We start from the raw sequence: 27,955 nt of genomic DNA on the forward strand, positions 1-27,955 counted from the left end.
CCATACAGATGAACTCCAGACATTTAAGAGACAAATGAATAATAATAAGAGGGAGAATGCCAGGAAAGAAAAACACTTGGCTGTACAGATGCTTTCCAACATAAAAACCGGCACCATTCATAAAGATCATAGATCGAGAGCAGAAAGGGACATCAATGCTCATCAAACACTGACTCTCTCTTGTTTACAGAGCAGTAAACTCAGGGCTAGGAGTTTAAGTGACTTGTCCAAGGTAGTGTCAGAGACATGTGGTTTGAACTTCAGTCCTCTGATTTCTTTGTACTTTATCACGCTCCCTCTAGGCTTGAAAATTAGAGGATAAAGGTGTTACCTTGCCACAATTCAGGATTAAATTAAGAGCCAGTGAGTGTAAAGAGCAAATCATACTCAGTGACTACTTCAGTAGGCTAGAAGGGAACAAGCATTTATGAAGCACCTACTATGTTCCAGGCTTTGTGCTAAGTGCTTTCCAAATATTATTTCATTTGATCTAGAATGGAAAGGGGCCTTATACTGAGATGCAGAATAACTGTCTTTATCATAGTTTCTTAGATGACTATTCTTTAACAGAAGACCAGCATCAACTTGGTAACAACACTGACTCTGAACAAGTCACACAAGCCCTAGTTTCCTAACTGGTAAAGTTAGAGAGTTGAGATAGACGAATGCTGATGTCCCTCCCAGCTCTATGACCCAGCATCTTACAAACGAAATATTGGAATTCAAATGACATTACATCTCATTTCTCCATTTTAGTTTTACCTGACGGAGAATGGGAACCTTAATGTTTTTGTGCTTTACACATATATACACATATGCATTCACATATATGTATTGCATATGTGCATATATGTATGTATATATACTATATATGTATGCTTGAATATACAGGCACATACATACACATACATATATTCCTTACCAGACTATAAACTCATGAGCAAGCCTTTAAAGGAGCATAACACATATTGTGCCTCTTGATTATAAAAGCAACATGCATTATATACACATAATGTGTTTGTGCGTATATCTGCATATATACATGCACATGTGTTTACATACATATACGTACACATGTATACACATATATAGACATATATGTATCTATGTGTGTATATATCTACCTTTCTGTATACATATCTATACAACAGGATGGATAAAGATATGTGTGTGTATGTATGGACATACACACACATGGATTTCAGCTATTGCTTTTATATAATCAGTGAGCATAATAGAATCTGTGCTCCTTTCAAGGCTTGCTTATTAGTTTGCCGTCTAATGGCCTTTCAAGCCAGCTATAAAGAACAAAACGTTAGTGAAGGTAAGGAAGGTAATCTATGGCTTATTTCACTGAAAACACTAAGAAAAGAGACCCAAGTTTACAATTAAGCCACTGTAGTGATCTGAATACCATTCACTGGGAAATAGAGAAAAAGTGCTAGATTCACTCCTGCCACAGATTGCCACACCAAGTCCCATCAAGAGCTTCAAGCCATTACTGACCTGAAGCACACCCCGAGTAGCTTCTGTTACACCACCATCCTTGTTTCTAAGAATCTGGGAGATCCTTTTCCTCTTTTCAAAGACTGATTCAGATTGAAGCCATCACAAGATAACCACTAACCACCCAATAGCATATCCTTTCAAGGCTTTAGCTCTGTAAACCTAAAATCATGCAGCAACTCAACACACAAAGTTTCTCAAAGTGCAATATGTGTTACATATACTATCAAATTCGATGAAATCATATGAGGGGAAAACCATACACATTATATACTAAATACAGTGCATCATGAGGCCTCTGCTTTCCCAGAAGTCCTCTTGTAATCAACATTTCTAATAACCACCACTACTTAAAATAGGCAGAATCCTCAGAGGAAACTTTTGACTGTACAAAAGTTAATTATTTCATTATAACTTTACATTAATCTATATTCACAACAGTAAGTCTTACCATAGTCATTTAATGGTACCACATACACATACTTTAAACTTCTTGTCATTTTGTGTTAAACTTCTTGGCAGGTTGAAGTAATTATAAACATGGAGACCTGTCTTGGCTAGTCTTCAAGTTAACAATGAACATATTATACACTATCTAAAGGAAACCATGTTTTCCTTTTGGCCAAATCCCCACTACGGATCTTTGGGAAGGGTTCTTGTTCTCTGTAGAACAATATTGAGTTCCTCAATCAATTTGGATGGTAATTTGTTGTCAGTTTCCAAACTAGATTTGCCATTCCTGTCCTCGGTCTTCTTCAGAACCTTGAAGTCTTTATGTGATTTGTGATGACTGTGGAGAATATCAGCACCTGAGTCCTCCAGACAGTTCAAACTCCGGTGTTTTTTAGTCCGATTTCGGAGTTTGTCCTCCTTGCGTTCCAGACAATGTGCCACCATGGAGGCCCGCTCTCTGAGACTGGCTTCTATTGGCTCTTTTTCCTGCTTTTCGGGAGGTCTTGGCTTTTCAAGTCCTGCTTTTGTATTCTAAATGAAACAAAGTGTTCACATGAAAGCAATTCTTAGTCACACAACTGTATCCTGTGATTTCAGTTCATTAGTTTTATATGAGAAATTTAAGAATCAATTCTGCCTAAGAGGCAGGGTGGTACAGCAGATAATGGTTTGTAATTTCTACGATTTAAATTCATGGTATTAACAAAATCTTTGGTTATTTTGAAAGAGTAGCACTAGTGAAAGTTACATGAATTAATCTTAGAGCAAACGCATTGCATTTCAAAAAATACTAACACTTTCTGTCTGTCGGGTTTCTTCAAAATACTTCATTTTAATATGTTGTACTTACTGTAATTTATAGCACATATATTTAAATTTTTTTTTTTAAATCATGTGTTTCCAATTTACATTAACTTTTTTACTTCAATCTGACAAATATTTACTGAGGACTTACAATATGCAAAGTTCTGTCCTAGGTCCTGAAATATAAATAGTATTCTATACTTTTAAGTAGTATACCATTACATGTAAAAACAGGCATAATATTATACAAGTCTAAATGTAAAAATATCATGCACATTTCTACCTGAGTATGTAAAAGCTATTTTTTTCTTTTTAGAGATAATATATTTTTCAAAGTGTAAACATTGTAAGAGTCACTTTAGAGCTCAAACTTAGCATTACTGATGAACTTATTTTATACAGCACATGAAACTTTTTAAAAAAGTGCATTGCATTCTTATTGATATGATTCTTATTATGATCATGTAAGTTCAAGCACAGGTGACCTTTTGTTAGCCTCAGCCCAGCTAAAGATTCTGAAGGTTGAAACAACACATATACAGTAAGTAGTAGATTTAAGATCTGAATCTCGGTCTTCCGACTCCATCCAGTCTTGTATTAAAGCAAAATTTTTATAAACTTATGAGTGTGTCACAAAAGTCTCATACAAAAGCCTCAATATGGTTCAGGGCTGACCTTGGGTTCTCAAATGCTATGCTGGCAAAGTACAAGCTTGGGCAGATTCTAACATACCGGAAAAAGAGGCCTTTCTAACTACAGGCATAATTTACAAACTATGTGCGTCTTCCAAAAGTCAACCTAGATAAGTATTAAGTCACGGCTTGTAGATTGTTCACTAGTTAATGAATTATTTGGCCATGGCAGTCTATAATTTAAAATGAATAATAATAAGAAAATAATGACAAATTTAAACTTTCCCACCCTTGTCTCTGTTCATTTAGGGTGACGCAGAATGGCAGAAATGTGGGCAAAGAGTGCTAAATATCACATAGTGTTTAGATTATCTATAAATGTGGGATCAATTTTGATGAATGACAAGAAGACATAATACTAGAGGAATGCAACCACATTGACAGTGACATGATCATTATAAATGAAATCAAAAGATAATGAGGAAATTTCATTAAATGGCAGGCTGACTCATAGGTTCTCCTCAGAAAGGCAGAGGTAGGGAAAAAAAGGAGGTGGTTTCATTATGTGTTCCATGGCAACAAGAAAGCCTTGGTCACCTCAAATTGCTGTGCTCCTGACAGTCATTACTCATGGGAATTAAACTACTCAGAGGACTTCATGATATGAATATCATTTTCAAGAAGCTGGTCAGAAGGTGTGTTGCATGACAAGCACCACCCACCCTTGCCCAAATCATAAAAAAACAAAACTTTAACAGAAAGGAAACAAATAGCAACCAAAGTAGAGTTATTTCTCAGTCAGCTCTCTCTATGCAATGACTAGTTAGAATAAGGCCCAAATATTATCCCAAAGTAGAGGAATATGAAAAGATAGAGAGTAAGCACTATATGAATTTACAAATGTGTTAACTTGTATTATTTAAACTTCTAACTGAAAATGAAAAAGTAGGAAGTGGATAAAGAAAGGCACTAATTCCTACTGTCATAATTTCCCTACCAAATTTTAATTGATACACAGTAATCTGAACCAAAGAGAGGACTAAAGAGCTCAGAAAACACATTAGTCAAAACAAATCAGTCTTAGAAAAGTAGAATGAAGAAATATGTCAACAAAGGGCAGCACTGATATTTAACATAAACTTGTTTATAAAATATTATGGGCCAGGATTATGAAAGATTAGGAGCAACACTGATGAAAACTGGAGTAAAAGGCTTTCGCAAATGATTTTCCATAGTAGATTACACTATATATTCTGACTTCCAGAATGGTCTACAACATTTCATTCTACTCAGTGTTTGTTGTTTGAACTACATAAAAGAGGGAAATATGTTCACCAAAAGTATCCATAGTGGAGGTACATAGTTCATTATCAATGAAGATTCTACATGGAGAATAAGGTCTTCATCAAATGCCAAAATTTTATATAAATCTTATATAGGGGATGATTCAAAAGACATTGATGCAATAATCTATACAGAAAAAACCAAGGGGATGAAGAATGCTTATTACACAGACTATGGCATGCAATTAGTTGGGAAGCCCACCAAGTTTGTTCACCTGTGGATATGTACAAACACACACACACACACACACACACACACACACACACACACACACACCTTGGAAAGGCTCTTATGATAGATAATAAACTGAGCTCAGAACTGAATAAGTGTGGGCTGAAATGCTTTTAGGAAACTGTGTAGTGCTTTCAATGGTCCCAAACTGTAAAACAAAAATCAAACTTAAAAAAAATTCTCAAGGTGCTATTTATATGACTGTGAATCATGAAAAAACAATCTGTGAAGTATCAAAATTGTGGGTAACCAAAAGGACAGTGGAGAGAAATGTAAGACAAATATACACACTGGTGATGATGCCTTGATGTAAGAGGTGGCATCAAAGATATTATCCCTTACATTTTCAAACATCAAAATTAACAGATCAGTCATAGTGAGAGAGTGGGGGCTAACAGCTATATGTCTCAAGTGCTAAACTAGTTCACACAGAATATTAAAGCATCCCACAGAGAGTCTTGGAAACCTTAGGAGGATCTTCAATAAGGGGATTTATGGGAGCATATGTTTATCTAAATTAAGATATTCATGCCTGTATGAAGCTCAAGAGGTTTAGAAATTTCAGCAGTCTGTGAACTTCTACACTGTAACTAAATCCTATGTAACAATGATTTAATCCATGTTTTATTCTCCAGCTGGAAAGAAGGGAAAAAAAAAAAAACTGCCTTCATGAAAGACGCTTCTTTGTTGATACTCAAGGGCCATCTTTCAGGCCACTAACTTAGCTGAGAAATACCATTAGTTCCCAAAGCACTGAAACTTGAGTAGGTCACTATAAAGTGTAAAAGTGTTACCATAGCTTCAGAATGATTTCTTTATAAGGGAGACAGTTTTTAAACCTAATTGCTGGTTGTACTATTTTAGCAATAGAATTCCTGAAGGCGTATTTGAGATCACCTAGCTATTTTAGAGATAAAGGATAGTGTGATACAGGGTGTGTGGTTAATGACATTATTAAAACAAAACCTAATTATCTCAAGAATTTAAAAAAAAATTCAAAATGGTAGGATTCACTAAATTATTAACCAGGTTCTTTGTAAAATGTTATGGTTACAGATCAGGAATGGGTTCTGTGAGGTACTGGAAAGTACCTTAGGTTTAAAGTTCCAGCTCTGTCCAGAGGTGGAAATCTCTGTTCAAGTTTACTGTGCAAACTTGGCCAAGTCACTTGACCTCTGGGAACCTCAGGCTATTTAATCTCTAAAGAGAACCATGGAAGAGATAACCTCTACAATTTCCTTCCAGACACAGTAAAATCCTAGATAAAGATGAATGAAAATATTTCCTGATTATTCTTTTCACAGTGCAACATTTAAAACATTTGTATTTAATATTTAAGTCGATGAGCTAATTACCATTGTAAATTACACAATGCACAGGAAAAAGAAATTTATGTTCTAATTCAATATAAAATATATTAAACTCCCAACCTACCTCTACATTTCTTCTGGCTTGGTTAGTATTTTTCTCTTGCTGGATGGGAATTAAAGGCAAACCGCCAACTTTGGGATTTTTGGTTATAGATCGCTTACGTTCTTTTCCAGCTGGTGGCCATATATCATTATCATGCTGTGGAGACACAATTTCTGGCTGTTGGCATGGGTTTGTATTAGAATACTATGTTATACACACACAAATCGACTGACTCAACTCTTTTCCCTTATCTCCACATTAGAGGATCTATTTTTTGTAAGAATGTTATTTGTAATTATTAGGTTGATGCCACAGCCCTGTTGCTGGAGGATCTCAGACCATTAAGTGAACTGAGCTTTAAGGTCTCTGTTCAATTTCTAAATTGCAAACATGGGCTCTCTATACTATTTATCAAACCTAAAAAAAAATCTTTGGGGAATAGCAAAAAAAATACTGTGTAGGAAAAGAAACATATCTGCTTTAGACTTCTATGTCCCAGAATTGATGGAATGTTTTTCTTATTCTTTCAACTAAGCCAGATAAAAAGTTTTAGAAGGAAGGAATTTTTACCTCAAATATCCCAAATGAATATCAGATAAATGCTTTCTTAACTTATAACCTCTTAACATTTTTATTTAAATAATAAATAATTGCATTTTGTGTAAACATTATCTTCAAATTAGAAAATTTTAGCAAAAATCACTGTGAAAATCTGGTACATATTTCCAAAAATTTACTGACTCCACACTGAACAATGCACTAAAGTAAATCATTTTACAATATTTAAAATGTCACAGTGGATTAAGACAAACAAAAGTACTTAACATATTATGACATAATATGCAAGTAACATCAAGTACTTAAATAACCCTTTTCCTTTATGAAAGAACCTAAATTTTTAGAACAAAAAAATGGGATAAGAAATTAACAATGGCAACCAATAAAAAATATATTTTACGTATGCATTTCAAAATATGTTCTTTTGAGAAAGGATTATGTAATAACTGAAAGGCTAAATATTTATTTTTTCTTTGCATTTATTATTAAGAAAAGGTAACAGACCCTTACTCTTTATATGATGAATATGGTGCATATTTTAAGAAAAGTTGAGAAAAAAATCTCAAAGTTTGTGAAGATCTTCTTGATTAAATTTGTTTGCATAATATGAAATTTTGGGTATCCATAATCTGTTACAAGGAATAATATTCAACTTCTTCTTCAAAGACTGAATATGTACTCTTTCCCCTCATTTTCTTTAAACACAACTTACTTTGAACAAACCTACAATATGCCTGTGTGAGGAATGTTTTAAAGTGCCATATTATTTCTCTGGCTAGATACTCTTAACATGGAAAACTTTCACTGGGAACTCTATAGAGCAATGATGACATTTTAGGGGCACTATTGTACACTAGAAGTGGTAAAAGATAATTTAGTAACCCATAAGAGTCAATGTCTTTTAAAAGTACTTAATCCATTTCCAGGCAAAACAAACAATGAGAAGACTTGGTGGATGTGTCTCAATGACTGAACTCAGAAGAAGAAGTAAAAGATATCAAATAGTAGTACTAAGAGTTTGCCTTGGTGTTAGGGAGACTTAGTGCAAGCCCCAATTCTGTCACATTTAACCAATTCATAGCTTTTATTAAGCATTTGCTGTGTACCACACACCAAGTCAGGGAAACAAGTACAAAAATAAAATAATTCCTACTTGCAAGGAGTTAACGTTCTAATGGAAGAGACAAAAAGTATATATATACATAACCAAATACAGAATGAATAAGGTGACAATAAAGACAAAATACTTAAATATATAAGGCAGTCTGGGAGAGAGGCCAATAGCAGCTGAAGGTAGATCAAGAAAAGACTTCATGGAGAAGGTGGTACTTGATCTAAACCTTTAAGGAAGAGAAGCTGGGAAAATCATTTAACTTCTCTCTACCCCAGGTAACTCCCAAGGACAATTTTGCAGAAGAGTTGCTGATCTGAATTGGTGTAGGAATTTCCCCATCAAGTGCATATGCTACAGTGAGGATTCCTTTTGTAACTGGGTAGGATTAGATGATCAGTGAGGTTCCTTCCAAATCTCAAATTCCATGATTCCGTATGTAAGTATGTATGTATTTTTAAAGATGACTTAAAGACAAATTCTCTGAATATTATCATTTTCATTTCAGTTAGGAATAGGCCAGAGTACCAGACTAAAACGTGTTTTAGAATTAGATGGTGGAAATATAATTCATATTTCTTTTTTAAATATGGGAAAGACCTTCATTGGAAAATGAAAGGTCAACGACTAGACTAAGAGAAACTTCAAAAAGGCTAATCTCCAGTCTTTCTTGTATGAATCTCATTTCAGCTAGTTTTAAGACTAACAATGTTTATTAGCCACCAGGAAAGGTAATAAATTAAATGAAGCCAAGAAAGTGGTTTACAAAAGAAGTGAAATCCAGAGCTGGAAGTGAATGACCTGACGTGATTCTGAAGTCCTTTAAGTATATCACCACTAATAAAGAATGACACCTGAATTGTTGCCAATTAATTTCACTCACTTGTAGATTGTGTGACTAGGAATGCAATTGTGTAGTCAGACAGATCAGGGACGAACCCATTTCTACTGATAAGGGTCTTTAGGGGAAAAGGAGTGTCTAAAGGAGTAGAAGTACTGTGATTTAAAATGTGTTATCAGGACCCTCATGAGAAGGCTATGTACATCTAAGCACCTACATTTTGAAGCTTCTTTAAATGATTGTTCTACTGGAACTATAAAGTGGGAAATTATAAAAAAGAACCTATATTTCTCTGTCTTTCTAAATTAAAAATAAATGTTGAAAAGGACTAATGGTTGATATCTCTAGGGTGGGGGAAGGAGGGAGGGAAGAAAAATAGAAAGTTACATGATAACTTTATTGTATATTTAAAAGGCAAAGCAAGCTGTACATAATATATTTGCAGTTTCATGTTCAACCATCCTTTTTCTATTCTACTACGTTTATGGAAATGCTTGTTTTATTTCTTAAGTTCAGAATAAAATAAATTTTTAAAACACTCACTACCTCAAATTTTGCTGTTAAGTGCTTTCCAAATGCTTTGATAAATATATATCACATGCCTCTTGAAACCAACTGTAGATTTTTAAAATTTAAAGACACTTAAAAAGTTAAAGGAAAAAGCAATATTCTAAAGTCTATCTACTTTACCTTTCAGAAAGCTGTAAAATAGAGGGAAAAAAATCACAGTGATCTGATTATGTAGCCAATCAGCATTTATACTACTAAATAAGGAAGAGACAATAAGAGACTAAGTCTCTTCCCTTGTTAGGAATAATCATCTTTTTTGTATGCTTAAGCTATGTTTATATTCAAAATTTATAATGGGTAAGACTCTAGAAAGTCTGCCCAGAATCATCACAGAATCTAGGAAACTGAGAAGTTTTAATAACCTGATAGCTAAGAAAATCTTGATCATCTTTTGGGGCCAATATATCTCAGTAATTTCTCCTATACAAATGAGAAAAGAATGGGAGGCACACTTACTGGAAGAAAATATGGGCTTTAAAACAGAAAAAAAAATATGCTTCAGGTAATCAAAAGAAACTGTAGAATACATAACCTGTATGTATAGATGCAGCTGCCACCAAGGCTGTAAGAACACTATTATTAAGAATAGGTCCAGGTATTTCAGAGAATTGTCATATGACTGGTAAGATGGTGGGATAGTTGTTTCCCTCAAGAAAAAAGAAATTATGTACGAAATATGAAACAGCAAAAGCTGAATCCAAAAGAGAAGCCAGGAACCTTGTTCAAGGCTAAAAGAAGAAAATAAATAACATCAGAGAATTTCATAAATAGACCTCCAACTCAGCATTCTCTATACCCCAAGCTCTGCATCCCAGGCACAGTCAATGTCACAGTCAGTCTCCTAGGCTTGAGGTTTGAGGTATGGCGTTAGATTCCTACCCAACCCTTCTGTGGCAAAGACTCAGCTTGAGCCTAGCCTCATCCTATAAAAGGTGGGAGATATCGATTCTGTTCAGCTATAGGAAGCAGAGAGCTTTTATACTTAAGGGAATGAGGAATGAAAATGCAGTTTTTACTCTCATCAAAGGCATGGTTGGGGGTTCTCCACATCTCCTTAATAAAATAGAGGCTGCAGATTCCCAAACTTAAGGGTTTCTATAGCATTTGAAGGAAGAGGATCCAAAGATTGAAGAGGAAAACCAGAGAAAAGTTTTAGGGACTAAAAAAAAAAGGCTGAAAAAGGAAATGGAAAGCCTGAATGAAAACCTAAGAGCAAATAAACCAGCACAGGAGCTTCTAAAAAGAAAAAGCAAGAGGCAGTATTTTTATAGCAGCTCTATGATTTGCAAAGAGCCTTCCACAGTATCTCATCTGGTCCTTATAACAACCCGTAACATGTGTTATTAGCTCCATTTTAGAGATACAGAAACTGAGGTTGAGAAGAATTAGGTAATTTATCAAGCACTCTTAATGGTCTGAGGATGGATTTAAACTCAAGTCTTCCTGACTCCAGGCACAGGGCTGTATCCACTGAACCACCTAGCTGTCTTAAAGAATTCAAAACACATCATCAAGACCTATGAAGAATTATACTGTGAAGAAAAATGAACCAAATCTTTCCACCCAAAAAGAGAATTTTTGTAGGCTACCCAGAAAGCAAGAAGTAATGATAAAAAACTTATGAATGTTTTATAATAAATTTCGTATGTGGGAATTCTGCACATTATCACATTATGACACCACTTTCTCTGGGGGAAGGAAAAAAGGATTTTACTCAGGACTACATCCAATCCATGGAAAAAGATATTAGTCCCCAACAGTTGATAACCAGCAAGTAGGGTGGTGGTATAGGGTCAGAGAAGGTGGGGTTCAAGGATATAGAACCAGAAGGATAAGCTGGCCTTAGTGGTAAGTGATTATGGTACGGTACTGAATAGGACCAGGTAATGACTTCCACTCTGCAAAACTGCTTTAATTAAATGCTGTCTCTTTCATCAATTGATATTTCTAGGAGTAGCATAAAAAAACACCCCTAAGACCAAGGAAAATCTATAAATGCAATGAGATAGAAATGAGATACAAAGGGTAATTCCAACCTGAAACTATCCTCAATAAAGACACAAGAGAGAAAAAAGAAAAAGCTAGTGAACTGGAGAACAGAAATTTGAATATACTAGAAAGGAAAAGAAATAAGGAGAAGGAAAAAATAAAGAAAAACTTCTTGGAAAAGGGTACTGCAAAAAAGAAATTTCTTGAATTAAGAAACTAGAAGGGAAGAGAGGTGTGGTTTTTGAACCACAAACTTAGATGGGAGGGGAGAGATGGTGCAAAAATAAGGAGAAACATAACAAAAAAAAAAAAAAGAAAAATTAATAACATAAGTAAATGCAAGGAATTTTACATAGGAAAGGTAATCAGGAATTACAGGAGAGAATTGTAGGAATAGCCCAGCATCAAAATAATATTAGCAAAACTAATTACAAAGACAAAATCTGACTCAAAAGAGAAAAAAAATAACAATACAAAAGAAGAAGGTGTAACAAGCATAGTTTAAATATCAGTGGATGAAACAATCCAACAAAATGAAAGAGTGACAGAAAGAATAAGAAAACAAAATCCAACAATTTGGTGTATACAAAATAAATATTTTTAAAACTAGGACACATAAAAAATAGGTCTAAATGTTAGCGTACAATAATGACCGGAATCATATATTCATCAAATGATAGGATTAACCTTAACAACTTAACTACCAACTAAATCATATGCTTCAGGCAAGTCTACATAAATAAGAAATGAGTCAGCTGCAAGGAGAGTCACAGACATCTCTAAGACAAAGTCTGAAGGAGGAAACTATGAGGTCTGTCCAGGATGGACTGAAGCCCAGACAAAGCAACTATGGGATGAGTTAAATGAGTTGCTTTCTTCATTGAAGAGGTTTTGAACTAGATCAGGATCCATAGGCTCAAGCTGAAAGAAAACGGGGGGGAAGGAGAACAGTGACTCATTGAAGTTAAGACTGGGAAAGAGGTTCCATTGGGCATTGGAGATCACCATACCTAGAAGCAGGTTCTGGGATGACCTTTTGACCTCATTAGGTCTGAAAGTAGAACCAATTAAACCTACCTTGGATGACTTTGCTCATTTATTATTATTGTTGTTAATAACAGTGCCATTTAATATAGTATTTAAACAATTCTTCAAGGTTTGAAAAGAATTTTACATATACTATACACTATGATCCTGTGGGGAAACTATTATAGAGATTGTTACCACCTTGCAGACGAGAAAAAGCAAGTTCAATTTTCCCCATGATGGAAGTGTTAGAGTTAGGATTTGAACTCAGGTCTCTCCCTGCTCCAAATCCTGCCTTCTACACCATCTGTCTCTCATCTATTCATCTGATACAGCAGAAATAATCATGAAACTTAAAAAGACCACATAGATAAAAAGAGAATTTGCTCAGCATTGATACCCATGACCCTCAAATTACTAGCTGTATAATTTATGCAGGCAGCTAGGTGGCTCAGTGGATAGAGTGCTGGGCCTGAAGTCAGGAAGACCTGAGTTCAAATCTAGCCTTAGGCACTTACTAGTTGTGTGACAGTGGGCAAATCACTTAACTCTGTTTGCTGTAATCCACTGGAGAAGGAAATGGTAAACCATTCTAGTATCTTTGCCAAGAAAACCCCATGGAAAGCACTGGCATGTTATGGTCAGTGGGGTCATGAAGAGTTGGACAAGACTGAATGACTGAACAACACAGAACTTATGACACTTACTAGGTATATAACTATGGATTAAGTTACTTGCCCTCTCTCATCTTCTAAGATAAAACACTAATTAGCATGGAATTTAAGGACTTTTCACAGTCTACTTCCTCTGCTTTATTTCACACTAGTCTACTTGATTGTCCTCTTCCACATTTTAGGCAACTGAGATCTTATCCACAATTCTCCAATTTCTCTCATCTCCCAAATTAATATGTTTCCATGTCCTGTTGAATTTACCTTTACAACTTCTCTCTGTATGCTCCCTTCTCTTCTACAACTCTACCAACACCCTGCTGAACTGCTGAAGCAACAGCTTGCTGGTTAGTCTCTCTGAACTAAGTCCATCATCACTTAAGTCCATCCTCCACTCAGATGTCAAGTTGATCTCCCTACAGTGCAGGCTGACAAAGGTACCTTCTGCCCCCCATTCAGTAAACTCCAGTGGTTTCCTTTTCCTCTCCAGTGTCAAATATTAAATCCTCTCTTGGTCAGTCAAAGCCTTACGTCATATACCCCCTTGCCTGATGTACTCAGCAAATCCAGGGACACTGACCTCTTTGCTGTTCTTGTGAAACACACTCCATGTCCCAGGGCAATCTCCCTGACTCCCCCTATGCCTCAGTTCTCTCCCTCCTCATCTTCACCTCCTGGCTTTCCTGACTTCCATCAAGTCCCAACTAAAATCTAAAATCTCACTTTCCATAAGAAGCCTTTCTTGATACTCCTTATAATGCCTTTCATTTCCTGTCTCCAATTTATCTTATGTATTTATCTTGCTTCTTCATAGCTGTTTTCTTGTTATTTTCCCTATTAGAACATGAGCTCCTTAAGGTTAGGGGGCTACTTTTGCCTTTCTTTGTATCTCTAACATTTAGCACAGTGCCTGGTCCATAGCAGGCACTTAATAGATACTTACTGATTGACTGAAAAAAATTAGACTACCTATAACCTGACACTGACTTCTGGGCTTCATGAATTTTCCACAAGCTTCCATTATGCTCCTTTCTCATCTCTACTTTTCAGAATCTTTCTTTTTTGAGACTTAGTTCGGGGACTATTTCTTCTGAGAAGTCTCTGCTGACAGAGCCTCTTCATCCTCAAACATTATTATTTCTACTTTTTCTTTGCCTTCTTTACTTGTATTTAAGAACAAGAACCATTTCATTTCTATTTTTTTTTATATCTCCAGTACTCAGCACAATGCCTTGCGTGAGGTAGGAACTTGTACAAGAGCCTCCAGCATTTAGCATAGTGCCTGGCACACAGTAGATATTTAATAAATGCTTATTGATTGACTGAATAAATAAATATTTGCTGAATTAATTTAACTGAAGCCTAGTTGGAAACAATGCACTGTTTGTTGAGGCTTACAGTGTACCTTCTGTCTTTCTCCTTGTCATATACTGGACAGGGAGAATGCTAAAACAGTTGGTTAATGAACCTGTTTATGGCAAACCGAACAGGTCAAAGAGAAAAACTTCCAAGTCTTGAGTCAAAGAAGGAATTCTAGGAACCAAGGACACAGGCATACCTAGGGAATGTCAACTTGGACTTTGCTCCTGGTTTTTAAATTTAGAGGGTTCTGACAGTACCTGTATTCCTTTAAAAAGTGAAAATTAAGCTTATTAAGAGTAATTAATTAAACGAGGAAGCTAACATGTGTTGCCTCCTCTCCCCTTTTCTCCTACCTCAGATGGCCTCCTCCTTAGCCTGCAATGATCTCCTCTGTACAGAGTCTGGTGTCCCGGAATCTTTGATTCCTCCCTCCCTTCCTCTACCTCAAGCACCTGTGGGTCTCCCCTTACAACTCCCTTCTCAGCTGCAGTGGTTTGAAGAAGCTGATGGGAGGGCACTTTTTATACTGCTTATTCACTGGAGATGCTAGAAAGGCTTGTCTAGCAGCAAAGAAACTTCTCAGAGAGCTGACACTGGCTTCGGACTCCAAGGTGGATTTGGAATGTCATATATTACATGTTTGGAGATTCTCTAGCTTTCCCTTTGTTATTTGTGGACATTGTCTCTTCTGGTGGCAAGTTATGCTGTTTTTCTTTTCTATGGATGCCTTTGGGTTCATTCTCCATGGCTTCTACTGCATTGTATGGGAAAAAAAAAAAAAAAAACCATTCCCCAGTCTTATCTAAAAAAAATCACTCACCAGGCTTTTAAGGTTTTATTGGCCTTGGGTTAACGGAATTCATACCCTGACCCACTTCTTACCTGCATGACTTTCCTGATGTGTACTAATTAGCCTGTTGTTAATGGTAGTTCTATCCATCAATGAATTTGGGTTTCTTTACCTATTGTTTTAAACTGGCATCCAGCACTAATTTTATGAGCAGCTATTTGACTCTAATAGAGAGAGCCACCTTTTTCAGGAAACCATGTGCATCACCTTTACCCTCCATGATCACAAGTACATGGCCTCTTCTTATTTGAAAACTAAGACTCTTTTAGGGGAATTGCACTGAGGTCCTGTTTCTGTGAGGGATGCCTTCTGCCTATCCATTTGCACAAGAAAGATGACTGACATAATCCAAACTTGGTGAATGTCTGAGACTGTCTTGACTCAGAATAACCATACCTCCTATGCTCCCACATCCGAGAGATCATCTTCAGGCCCATAATGATCCAATGCCTCATTTTCTTCCATCTCTGAAATTAGGGATGCTTATATGGTCCTCCTAGATTCACTACCAATACCCCTTCTTTTGTCTAGAGCTCCATCACTCAGGTCTTCTGTGGAAATGAATGCTATTTTCCAAAATCTTCCTTCCCTTGCTATATTGAAACAGCACTGTTTTCTAAATTTTCTGTATTTTATTGCTAGAAACTATGTGGAAACATAAAGGGGTTGTTAGGGAATGAAGAAAATTAAAATATTTTAAAAGGAGGCAAAAATTGACCTTTAATGAGAACATAAATGGAACTAGACCTTAATCTTTCTCGGTTCTCCTATTTAGTGACAGCTTTCCATTCTTGTCCCAAGCGTCAGCTTTCTTAATCTTATTACCATTCTAAGCACTCAGGTTTCAAGCCTAAGGTATATTTTGGCTGGCAAGGGTAACTAGCTTTCTTAAGTCATTCTAGAAACTGCGTCTGACTTATTTTCTGGGCATTGAGGTCTAGCTTGAGGAAAATATTTCTTAATCTGCTTCCCTTCTGCCCCTAAATTCTTTCCTCTAGCTTAAGACTATTTAATTGCCCTTGAAGTCATCTGGAACATTCCAAGAGTTTTCTAAGCCTCCGTGCAGTTGGCAATTCTGGATCTTTCCATTAGCTCTTTGGTTGTAGAAGGCACTTCCCTGTCTGGGCTCATGGATGTTGAGAATTTCTTTCAATGTTTGAGGCTTCAAAACTTTAGGATTGCCTACCTTCATCTTTTCTCACCTTTCCTTCTTTCATTAGTATCTAAGATGGCACCCTGAGGCTTTCAGGAAATAAACATGCCATGCTGTTCCCTCTATGACCTTCTGCAGGTATTAAAATTTTCAGTATCCAGCCAAGTCCCATTGGACTGTTAGATCATTTCTCTTTCTTTCTGGTTAGTTTGCCAGAATCAAGTTCCAAGCTCTGCATTAACCATTAACAAAAAGGTGACATCAACAATCTTCATTATATTAATATACTTAATATTTCTACTAACAAATAATACTTTATTTCCTGAAAGGTTAAATTGCAGGCAAGTTAAAAGCAAACAGAAGAATCCCTCAGATTGATGTTCTAAGACAAAAACACTCCTTGCCTCATCCCTCTTGAGGGATGTACTCATTGTTATGCAGGTTTACTTGCATCCAGGCACTTCATGATTTTGATACATTTAATAATGAGTACAAGTGAAAAATTTTATATATATGTGCATGAATGTCAGCTTTAATCTAGGCTATGTCACAAAACCTTCTTGAAAATCTCTTTTTCTCAGTTTTGAAAAATAAAAAATGTCAATTCTATAAAAATACACTAAATAGACGTGATATCATACCTGGGCAAGAAAAACACTAGTCATCCATTCCATCTGTGTTTGCGGACCATCACAGCACATGTACCTGAAAAAACAGGGACATTAAAATGCATAATACATGAACAAACTGTGTACTTATAATAGTCACCTACAATATGGGTGATTACTGTGTTCACATTCAAAAACCTCCTTGAGATTCTCCTGATTTATGATTTAATGTAATCAGAAGTTGAATATTAAAGTAGAGGTTATTTCAGGTTTCTGTTAAATGTATATCATTTAAAAAGTTTATGACTTCAAAGTCTTAGTGAAAATAAAACTTGCTTTGCCTTAGAAGGCAGGGTAAAAAGGGAAGACATTTTGCTAACTATTTTAATATAAGGCTGACAAGAACGCATGTGAATGTGTGAAAATGACATGAAGTTGAACAAAACCTTTCGGATGCTCCGAGTCCAAGGATAATAAAATACATTTGTACCCATTCAAGCATGGGTATCTTGAGCAGTAACATGCACATAATTACTAAGTGAAAATACTGAAAATCCTCATCTATATTACTGAGGAGGAATATGAAAAAATAAGCCACATGTGTATTCTTAGCTACAGATTTTTCCCAGCTAGAGCAGATGTGACAGTTTTTAAAGGTTATGAATCATCTGGGGCTGCCTTATAGCTACTGTAGTTCCATAATCAAAAATGGTAAGCACAAAGATCAGGGACATCATGTTTTCAGTCTGTATCACCAGTCATCTCCCAGTCTCCCATGTTGGATTATCTTTGAATTTCTCCTTCACTTGTCTTTGCTTCAGATGCAGTCAGTCACCAAGTTCTGATAGTTCTATTTCTACCAGCATCACATTCATTTGTCCCCTTCCTTTCTATTTTCACTGTCCCCAAAGGCCCTCATTGCCACATGCCTAGAAAACAGCAAATAGTCTCTAAATAGATCCTCTTGCCTCCACCCTTCCTCCACACCCAGATGTATCCTTCAGTTCTACCTACTGAAAGACTAATTTTTCTTTATCCAGTCATGTCACTGTTCCATTCAAAAATCTTCAGTAGCTCCCTTTTCGCTACAGAATACCATTCCAACTTTCCTCAAGATATTCAAGACATCTTCATATCGATGGTCACTCTGTTTCCGGTACCTAAAATGTCCACCTGCATTTCTACATACGTACATACCTATATACATACATGTAGGTATGTATACGGATTTTAATGATACATATGTGTACATCTACATGTTGTTTGTCATTGGTCTTCTTTAGAAATGAGGGATGAACCATACATCTACATGTACGTATACATACATATGTTAAAACCTAATTCAGACAGTGCTTGATGCTCATCTCCACTCCACCCTTGCAGCCTCCGGTGGTCATAAGCTAACTGCTTGGATTTCACTTACATTTTATTTTCACCTTTCCAATGCACTTACCATGCAACTGCATTCTAGTTATTTGTGTTTATGTCTTATTCTCCTACTAGAATACAAACTCATGAGAACAGCACTGTCATTTTACTTAGACTTTGTTGTCTCCTCAAGCATCAAGCAGTGTTTGGTTCACATTAAGTGCTAGATAAAATGCTTGCTGGGTCAACATTCTGGATTGAACATACACTAGGGGAAGTTCTTTTAGAGTTCTGGGCTAAAATAATTTATAGACCAATAATGTGAATAGACCCTAATCTCCCACTGTCAGATATACTTACAGAAAAGGGAGACAGGATACTAATCCTATTTTAGTGGCACTTGGTTCAACCAAGCATATAAAGGAGACAAGATCTTTGCTGAGGACAATACAACTCTGAGGGCTCTGGGGGACCAATATACCAGATCTCTGATGGGGAGAAAGATATTAAAGGCAAGGCAAAAACCTCAGATGTTAATACCAAAAAGGGTGACCAACAAAGCATTCATAACATTTAACCTACATGCCTACTCTCCCATCCAGTGTATATAAAATATTTATGAGAATCATCTATATACATATCGGAGGAATCTTCAATGAGGTTATCAGTGGGGTACAAGCAGGTTTTCGACAAGATCTATGTATGAAAGGATCTTTACCATTTCATAATTAATTTAAAGATATAGTAAGTAAAGAATTCCACTATGCTTGTTTGCTGATTACCATAATAGAAATAAAGAGGAAGATGGCTCAGCAGAAAAAAAATTCTACTGTACAGACTCTTTTACAATGAATTATCTTCCACTCACCCATCAAAATATTTAAGATTCCATAGTAGATCAAACAAAACTTACTGTTTACTAAGGCTGATTTGACCCTGGGTGTTCCTGACTCCAGATCTAGTACTGTAGCCACTGCGTCACCTTTCTGCCTCACAATTACCTCAAAGTTCTAGCCTCTGACTTCTTTCCTGTGTGTGTGTGTGTGTGTGTGTGTGTGTGTGTGTGCACGCGTGTGTCATTGTTAATGTATGAATTGTGTTTGGCCCTATCTGTCTAGTTCTTTGCCTTCTTTATATATCTGTGCTACGTTCCATTGTTAGGTTTTATTCATTTCCTCACTTGAAGATAACATTAATCTCTCCATTTTATTTAATTTTGTGTGCCTCTTTTCAAGTTAATCTACAAAATGAATCTATGTATATTTTAATTCTGTACACTAAATAAATATGCATCATTTTTTTCCCAAGGAAAACTTCATGTTGGTGGCAGCTATCAGATATATTCCATGACAACTCACTCCTCCTTCATAAGACTCTTGGACCAAGTGGAAATAAAGCAAATAACAATAAAAAGAGGTTTGGTAACCACCTAATCACAAATCCATTTGTCTGTCATTGAGCTGAAATTACAAAGAAAACTTTTAGCTTCATTCAAAGGAAGCTGAAATTCTACACTTCACTGAGTTCTTTGCCTGCTTTCTAAAAAAAGAAAACTACTCCATTGCTGAAGCAATTATTTTTGGAACTACATATATGGTTTAAATGTAAAAATCTAAATTTTAATTCTGATGATTACTTACCAGTGGTGTTTCTCTGAACACGCTGTCAGTCCCCAACTGTACCAAATGATATAAAGACATAAAGTTAAAAGTATATATGTGTGTGTAGATATATACATGTGTATGTACAACAACAATAAAAAAGGCAAGAGCTTTGCAGGAGGCAAGATTAGTAGAAGGGAATGAAGGGGGAATAAACCCAAATGCAAACTATACTTTGATGATGCTACCAAATGCTCTCCACATCCATTCAACATACTAAAGAACTGGTTGTGACAAAAACAGTAATTTCAATCAGTCTTAAAATCATTTATTAGAGTAGTCTGTCCTTTTTCATGAAATTTCTCAAACTTTAATTTTACCTTGTTGGACTTTTCATTTTCTTTTTCACACCAAGGTAAAACTTCAGTGAGTTGAGAGGAAGAATTTTATCTGCTTTGCTACTCTGTAAATAGATATAAAATATATTAGTTATACTGTAAGAGTTATCAGTTTTTTGTTCCTATTTTTTAAATCTACAGACCGCAAGTTAAGAACCCTTGGACCAGATGAATTAATTCTAATTCCCTAAGATTCTATGGTTCTTTCGGTGCTCCATGACCTGAACCTAAAAAGTGGGGAACCCTTTATTGCATGATGTTTATGTCCCAGGATGTAGGCTACTTGTGCCTTCCACTGGGTTTTTACAACTACTTCTTCCCTTAGCTTTCTCAAGTTCCCTGCTACCACTCAGGATATGTATATGGAGAAGTGGAAAACTGACGTTTTCTCCTTTCCCCTTGAGCTCCTGGTAACAACGAACTTAGAAATTTTAAAAATAGGAATTTATATATGCCCAATGACCAAGGGCTTATAGACATAATCCCTTGTGTTTTTAGCTTTGGATACATGTCACTTTTTCTCACAGCACCCATCTTTTAGGCCTTTCTCCTAGGGGGTAAATACTGCTGACTAAAACAATTTTAACCCTAAATACAAAAGAAAATATATGAACATACAGTAAGACAAGTAACAGTACAATGGGCAAGAACATTGGATTTAGAGTCAGAAGATGTGGGATTGAAAACTGGTTATGTTGCTTATTATCCAAGAGATCTTAGGCAGATTACTTAATATTTGTGTCATTTCACTCATCTGTAAAATAAGATTAATGATCTTTGAAATCCCTTCTAGCTCTAAATTTAGGATCCTGTGACCAACACATTCCCAAAACACTCAATAAATACACGGGGTCAGTGCAAGGTAAGTACTATCCTACAGAGCACCTGGCCAGAATGAGGTTACGGATTTTACTTTGTCAGTTTATAATATAAAACTGGTAACAATGCAAGATACTGTGGTGAGTAGGAAGTTCAGTAATGCAGACATCTGACTAAAGTTTCACTTGAACAAAAGCAGACCATACAGTAGGCATTGAGTTTTCTTCCTCAAAATTTCATTTTTCAGATCAAATAAACAGTAAGTAGAACTGATACTCTGAATTTAATTCTAATTGAAAAGAAATGAGTAGCGAAGTGCCAGAAACAGATCTTCTGACAGTCAGCATGTCCTCTTGGATAAAGGAGGGAAAACATCTAACGACAACAAAGTGGTAATGCAGGTCGTGATCTGGTGAGCTCAGGACTTAAAAGAACATGAACAAAACCAAATTATCAAGGTTTATACTTGAACCTTTGAGAATGTAATTATGAAGACCAAAGCCAAAGCAAGTTAAGGCGCATCAAAAATGCTAAGGACAATGAGAAAAAAAGTCTTTTTTTTTTTTTTAAACCATGACTAAAACTAGAAAAAGAACAGAGAAGTAGCCTAAAACTTAAAACAGGGACTATGATAGGGATAAGTGTCAATTACACTAGATCTTAGAGATGTAAATCCAATCCTTTAAGTGAAGAAATTGAGGCAAAGTCAATTATCCAAGGTCTCATTGCTAATTAATGCAAATATGGGATTAAAATCTCATTATCATAAATACAGGACAAATTCGCTTTCTACTACATGACGTGTGTGTTCTTTTTTCATCAAGGAAAATAATTTTAAAATTGAAATGGCAGGATAGATATCATAGTAGGAAATGAATATAGGAATACATTCAGAAACTGTAGATTTGGATTCCACCAGCGCCTCATATTATCTAGGATTTGGGCCAAATCTCTTCACCTCAGTTTTTTTATCTTTAAAATAAGGTAGTTTAACTACACTTCAAAGGTCTCATTCAGCTCTCTATTCTAACCTATAATATAGTTACAACAAATCAGGCCCAAGGCAGGTAAATAGATAATCAGAGCTCATATATCTGCTTTAAATTAATTCGAGCCCTATAGGCCTGGATTAATTATATCCAAAGATATTAAGCACACTGGTAAATGCTATTAAAAAAACACTGCTAGTACTCCAAGAAATCATCAGTCCACTCTAGGTGACCATTATGCAAATGGAGGTATCCCTTACACCAAGAATCCTGTGCTAGCACCTAGAGCACCCTGAAATTATCATAACTATGTTGGGAGGAGAATCTCCTGTGTCAGTTCTACTCCAGGACTGGGCCAGTAAGCCTCCCTCCTTGGTCCTACTATCCCATTGGGAGTTGCCCCTATAAGTCACCCCATGTCTCTACTGCTCACTACTTGACATAGAGAACCTGGGTGGGAGGAAACACTAATAAAAATAAGAAGGTTCTTGTCCAAGGTGTACACATCTCTCTGTCATCCTTGATCCTGGGACAACAGGGCTACAATTCCAACTACATTTATTCTGCCTTCTTTCTCCACAAAAAATGCTATTCCCTCGGGGGAAGGAGATATTAGGTGCCAGGCACCGTGTTACAAGCTTTACAAACACTATCTCACTTGATCCTCATTAAAAACTCTGGGAGGTAAGTGCTGTTGAAGGAGGTAGGCGACAGCTGAAGAAACTGAGGCAGGCAACACTTAAAGTGACTTGCCCAGGGAAACACAGCTGCTAGGTGTCTGAGGTTGTGTTTGAACTCAAGTCTTACTGACTTCAGACACAGCGCTCTATGAGCTATGGCATCACCCAGCTGCCTTACCAGTGGAAGAAGCTAGGTGGTTTAACAGACAGCATGATGAACTTTAAGGAAGACTTAAATTCAGTTTGGCCTTAGCCACTTAATAGCCATGTGACCTGGGAAAGTGACTCAGTGTTTCTCAGACTGTTTCCTTCTTTGTAAAATGGGGAAAATAACAGCACTTCCATCACGTTATTAGGATCAAATGGAAATTATACACACACACACGCATACACGCATCCATGCACACAAACACACACACGTATACCTGTAAAATGCTTTGGAAACCTTGGTCAGTCATTTCAGCCAACTCTTTGTGACCCCATTTGCAGTTTTCTTGGCAAAGATACTGGAGTCGTTTGCCATTTCCTTCCCCAGTTCATTTTACAGGTGAGGAAACTGAGGCAAACAAGGTTAAGTGACTTGCCTAAGGTCACACAGCTAGTAAGTGTCTGAGGTCAGATTTGAATTCAGGTCTTTCTGTCTTCAGGCCTGGCACTCTGCCATTCTATCTAGTTGTCCACTTGCAAAGCTTAACATTTTATCTAAATGTTAGTTTTATTATAAGAACACCCCGATGTTCTGATGCCTGAGACAGTACTTATACATTACTGTAATTCCCCAAACCATATGAGAAAAATAATAACCAATCAATCCTCCATAATGATCAAGTTTTCAGATTTCGGGTTCCTGGTTAGCACCATCCCAGCCAGGATAAGGGCCTTAGGCACCAGCCCTCTCACCAGTAAAACCTCATCCAGAAGTAACACTCACATATCGGAAGCCAAACAAATACAGCACATTGAGAGGGTCCTTCTTTGGATGGCAGCATTCCTGGATTTTGGGGGCTGTGGCAAAGAAGAATCACTAAATGTAGGTTTAGTAAGGTTTCTGGTGACCTGTTCACTATGTTTTTATTGAAAAAATATGCCTAAATCAAACCTCTGTTCTCTGGTGTGTAATAAGAGAAATTAATGATGCCCTCTATTATTACAGGAACTTTGATGGTAAGGATCCAGTGAAATGACACTAAATCCCCACCTCTCTGGGCCTCATTTTTATCATCTCTACAATTAGGCGACTGCACAAGATGACCACAAAAGCTTCTTCATCTCTAAACCTATGATTCTAGGACACAACTGTCTCCTTTAATTCCTATGCTACAGACACTGAATATTTAGGTGACAAAATCTTTGTCCCTCTTTCTTCCAAATTCTATCTCACCTCTATTATCCCTCTAGCTCAATCCTTCTTGGCACTCCCCTTCCCTCAAGCCCCCTACAATTTCCCTTCTATGGCTAACAAATCTCCCATCACCTTGGACCTCTTCTTATCACATTTTTCCAACTTCTTGTTTCCATGGAAACTTGAGTTCCTCCGGAAAACACACATTTCTTTAACTCTCTCCAACACTGAACACTTGTCTCTAAACCTGTCTCCTCCAAACTTTCCTATTTCAGAATTACATAGCATTTGTTGAGAGATCCACATCACAACACTGAAGTCATCCTTGACTTGACCTTCTCTCACCTCCCATATTCAATCAATTGCCAAGTCCTGACAATTCGGTCTCCATATCTCCTATCTGTCCCGTCACTCCACTCCATGACCATCATCTGGTTCAAGCCTTCAATAACTTTTACCTGGAACATTGAGACAACTGATCTGGCTTCCTAGAATTCACTCTCCCCTTCCCCAATGCACAATCCATATAAAGCTGACAAACTAATCTTCCTAAGCCACTATGTCACTTTCCAGCTCAAAAAGCTATGTGGTGGCTCCCCACTGCCTCCAGCAGACTAGAAACTTCTCAGCTTGGCCCTTCTTCACAATCTGGCCTCAGTCTATATTTCCAGATTTATTTCACATTAGAAGCTTCATTCTCCAAACAAAGCATTCCATCTCCCATTTCGGGGACCTTGCACAAACTTGACCTAGAGTGCACTCCCTTCTCACGTCTACTCCTTAATATATTCTCAATTCACCACCTTTCCAATTTTCCTAATTCCTCTGAATCATTATCCATTCTAAAATTATTTTTAATTTACTTAGCTTTGGAGATGCCTTATTCCCCCAGGAAAACATAAACCCCCAGAGAGTAGATGGTATTAAATACTTTGTCTTAGAATCCCAAGTGCCTGACAGTACCTTGCATAAAATGATGCTTGAAAAATGCTCTTTGATTTGAAATGAATGCATCGATATCCTGATCTTCAAAAAGGAAAAAAATGCAGATTCTAAAAATGACACTGCCTAGTTTGCTACTAATACCTGCCAAGATTCTAGAATGGATATCTTTGTAGGCATTTATCTTTAATAAGGGCCTTTCTTTATTGGAATCAGTTTTTGAATTGACTTTCTTTATTTCAAAAGGTTGTTAGATGAGAAGATGGGTGGTCTGTTTCTGTTGGAGCTGTTCTGAACTGGTGATTTCACAGCTGCAGGAAGACTGAAGTGAGTCTTCACCAACCCAGTGGATTCACTCAGAGGCTACGTGATTTGTTCAGAGGCACAAAGCCAATCTGTCCTGGAGGGGAGACGTGAGCTTTGCTGATTCTGGGTCCAGATCCCCACCAATGACTGCAGATGGCCATTTGTCATAGGGATAGTGGATCTCTCTCCTTTTTGGGAGGGGAGGGAAGAAAGAAAGGGGAGAAGTTGTACGCATTTAAGAAAGTCTCTAATAGCACAGATACAGATAAGATGAAGACAAAACTAAATAATGCTACAGTTGAGTAGCTTTGTAGCTGCTTGAGCAACCATATCGAAAGACTTTAGGGAAATTTCTTAAGTAAAATTCTTGATATAATCAGCTACAGCAACATGTGTGCCTTTGGCTGAAAGTCTCAGAGCAGCCCAGGACTCTGGAGTTTGACCTGAATATTTAAATTGGGATAGTAAGCTCAGAGTGAATTGACATTACGACATGGCACTCAAAAAGCTAACCATCTTAGCAACAACTTGATGGAAGACATAGGAAGTGTGCTTATTAAATTATGAAAGAAATCAAACCACATAGGGATAATTCATGATAAGAAAATGAAGATTCTGAGAGATGTTTGCAAGCTTGAACAATGAATGACCTCAAAGTAAGAAAATAAATGTTACTGAAATCAATGGGAATTTCTTCACTTAGGTTAAAAAAAAAAATCAACTGAAAAAATAGGGAGTGAAGATCTGCCTTAACAGTTCAAAAGAAAACTACAGGAAGGGGAATACAAAAGAATGGAGGATCAAAAGCCCCATTATGAAGGGCAAAGGTAAAGCAATAGGGAGAAATGATGGAAAGGTGGGGAGCTGGTCCAGATAGCCTTTTATACAGACAAATCAACAAATATCTATGATTGTTAAGGGTCTGAATTTTGTACTTATGTACAGATAACTTTTTTCATCTCTTAGTGGAGGTTCACAAGGATTTCTTTAAATCCGAAGTTCTAGCAACACAGTATGACATGAAATTTGCCGTACATTATTTCTTCTACTGTTTCTTTTTTAAAAAAGATAGTTTATTTATTTTTAGTTTTCATCATTCACTTCCATAAGATTTTGAGTTCCAAATTTTCTCCCCATCCCTCCCCAACACTCACCCAGAATGCAAGATGACATGAAATCTGATACAGACTCTACATATACTACTATATATTTCTAACAAAGTCAAGTAATCACTATGTTTATACAATTGGTCTTGTGACCAGGAGTTTTCAACTTTTAATGACCACACAGCAATCTACAATTTTCAGACCATTAACACTGTAAAGGTAATGTTCATGGAAACCTTTTCACCTTAAGATGAAAGAGAGCTCTAATGAACAGTTCCTGTTCAAAGAGGCACATAACACAATATATTTTCTTCCTTGTACAACTCTAATTTGTTTTTAATGAGCGTTCATAAATTATCCACAATTAACATAGTCATTTAAGATAAACTTTTCATTCTGTAATTTTTACTAATTCTTAAGCAAATTATTTTCTAACCACATGCAAATACATATTAAAGGCAATTGCTCCAAACATAGCAAAATAATTCTTTTGAGGGATTTGTAAGTGAATGCTTAAGAAATTCCTTCAAAATTCGTGACTGAGATCACCTTTTAACAAAAATCCCAAGGGAGAAATCAAAGTGGAAAACCTGAAAATAAAGTCATTAGGTAAAACTAATCATTTTTGGAAAAACTCAAGTTTTAGGAGAGAATGGTAAGCTTCATGTATTCTCCTGAAGGTGCCTATTTTTAAAGTTGCAAACACACTGATTTTGCCTCCTAAGTGTACACATTTCAATTTTTAGTTCTTAATAAAAATTCTTCTAATACCTTGAGGTCATTCTAATTTAAAGAATGTATTACAGGCTCTCAAAGATAGTTTTTGCTCAGTATAACAAATATCAATGTATATCATATTATGATGAGTTATCTCTGTACGAACAGGGTAACAGTCAAATAAAAGCAGTGAAAGCAATAAAGTAATATTTCAATGGAGATATTCTTTTAAATTTAATTAAATTTCAGTATGTCAAGGATCTACAATGCTCCCTCTGAGAAGTTCTTCCAGAAAAATTCATTACCCTGCAGCCGAAGCAGCGATGAGTAGTTTGTACTACAGTTATATTTGTCCTTCAATAGTAGATGTGTCCAATCCACTGAATTCAAACCAATCAACTGAATTAAAAACCTTTATATTTTAGTGGAGTTAGCCAGTGCTTATGCTACAGTAAAATAGCTATCAAATAGCCAGGATCATCACTATACCATGATCAGACATTAGAGTAAGACTTCAGTAAACTAATTATAAAAATTGTTTCAATTAGTATGGATTTATCCATTA

General features: G+C 36.3%; 1 protein-coding gene across 2 annotated transcripts in view; it reads right to left on the reverse strand.

Moving 5' to 3' along the window:
• Positions 1-1,653: 1,653 nt before the first annotated feature.
• Positions 1,654-27,955, reverse strand: part of ARAP2 (ArfGAP with RhoGAP domain, ankyrin repeat and PH domain 2) — a 228,206-nt gene continuing 201,904 nt past the window's right edge. The window contains exons 29-33 of one of the 2 annotated variants that reach the window (XM_072620438.1): positions 20,472-20,554; positions 20,131-20,166; positions 17,156-17,219; positions 6,405-6,539; positions 1,654-2,490 (exon numbers count right to left, since the gene is read on the reverse strand). In XM_072620438.1, coding sequence (XP_072476539.1) covers positions 2,140-2,490; positions 6,405-6,539; positions 17,156-17,219; positions 20,131-20,166; positions 20,472-20,554 — 669 coding nt within the window. In that variant the 3' untranslated portion in view covers positions 1,654-2,139. The remainder of the gene's footprint in view (positions 2,491-6,404; positions 6,540-17,155; positions 17,220-20,130; positions 20,167-20,471; positions 20,555-27,955) is intronic. The other variant, XM_072620439.1, reaches the window with a different exon arrangement.

Source organism: Notamacropus eugenii, chromosome 6 (genome assembly GCF_028372415.1).
Source record: "Notamacropus eugenii isolate mMacEug1 chromosome 6, mMacEug1.pri_v2, whole genome shotgun sequence".
Lineage (NCBI taxonomy): Eukaryota > Metazoa > Chordata > Mammalia > Diprotodontia > Macropodidae > Notamacropus > Notamacropus eugenii.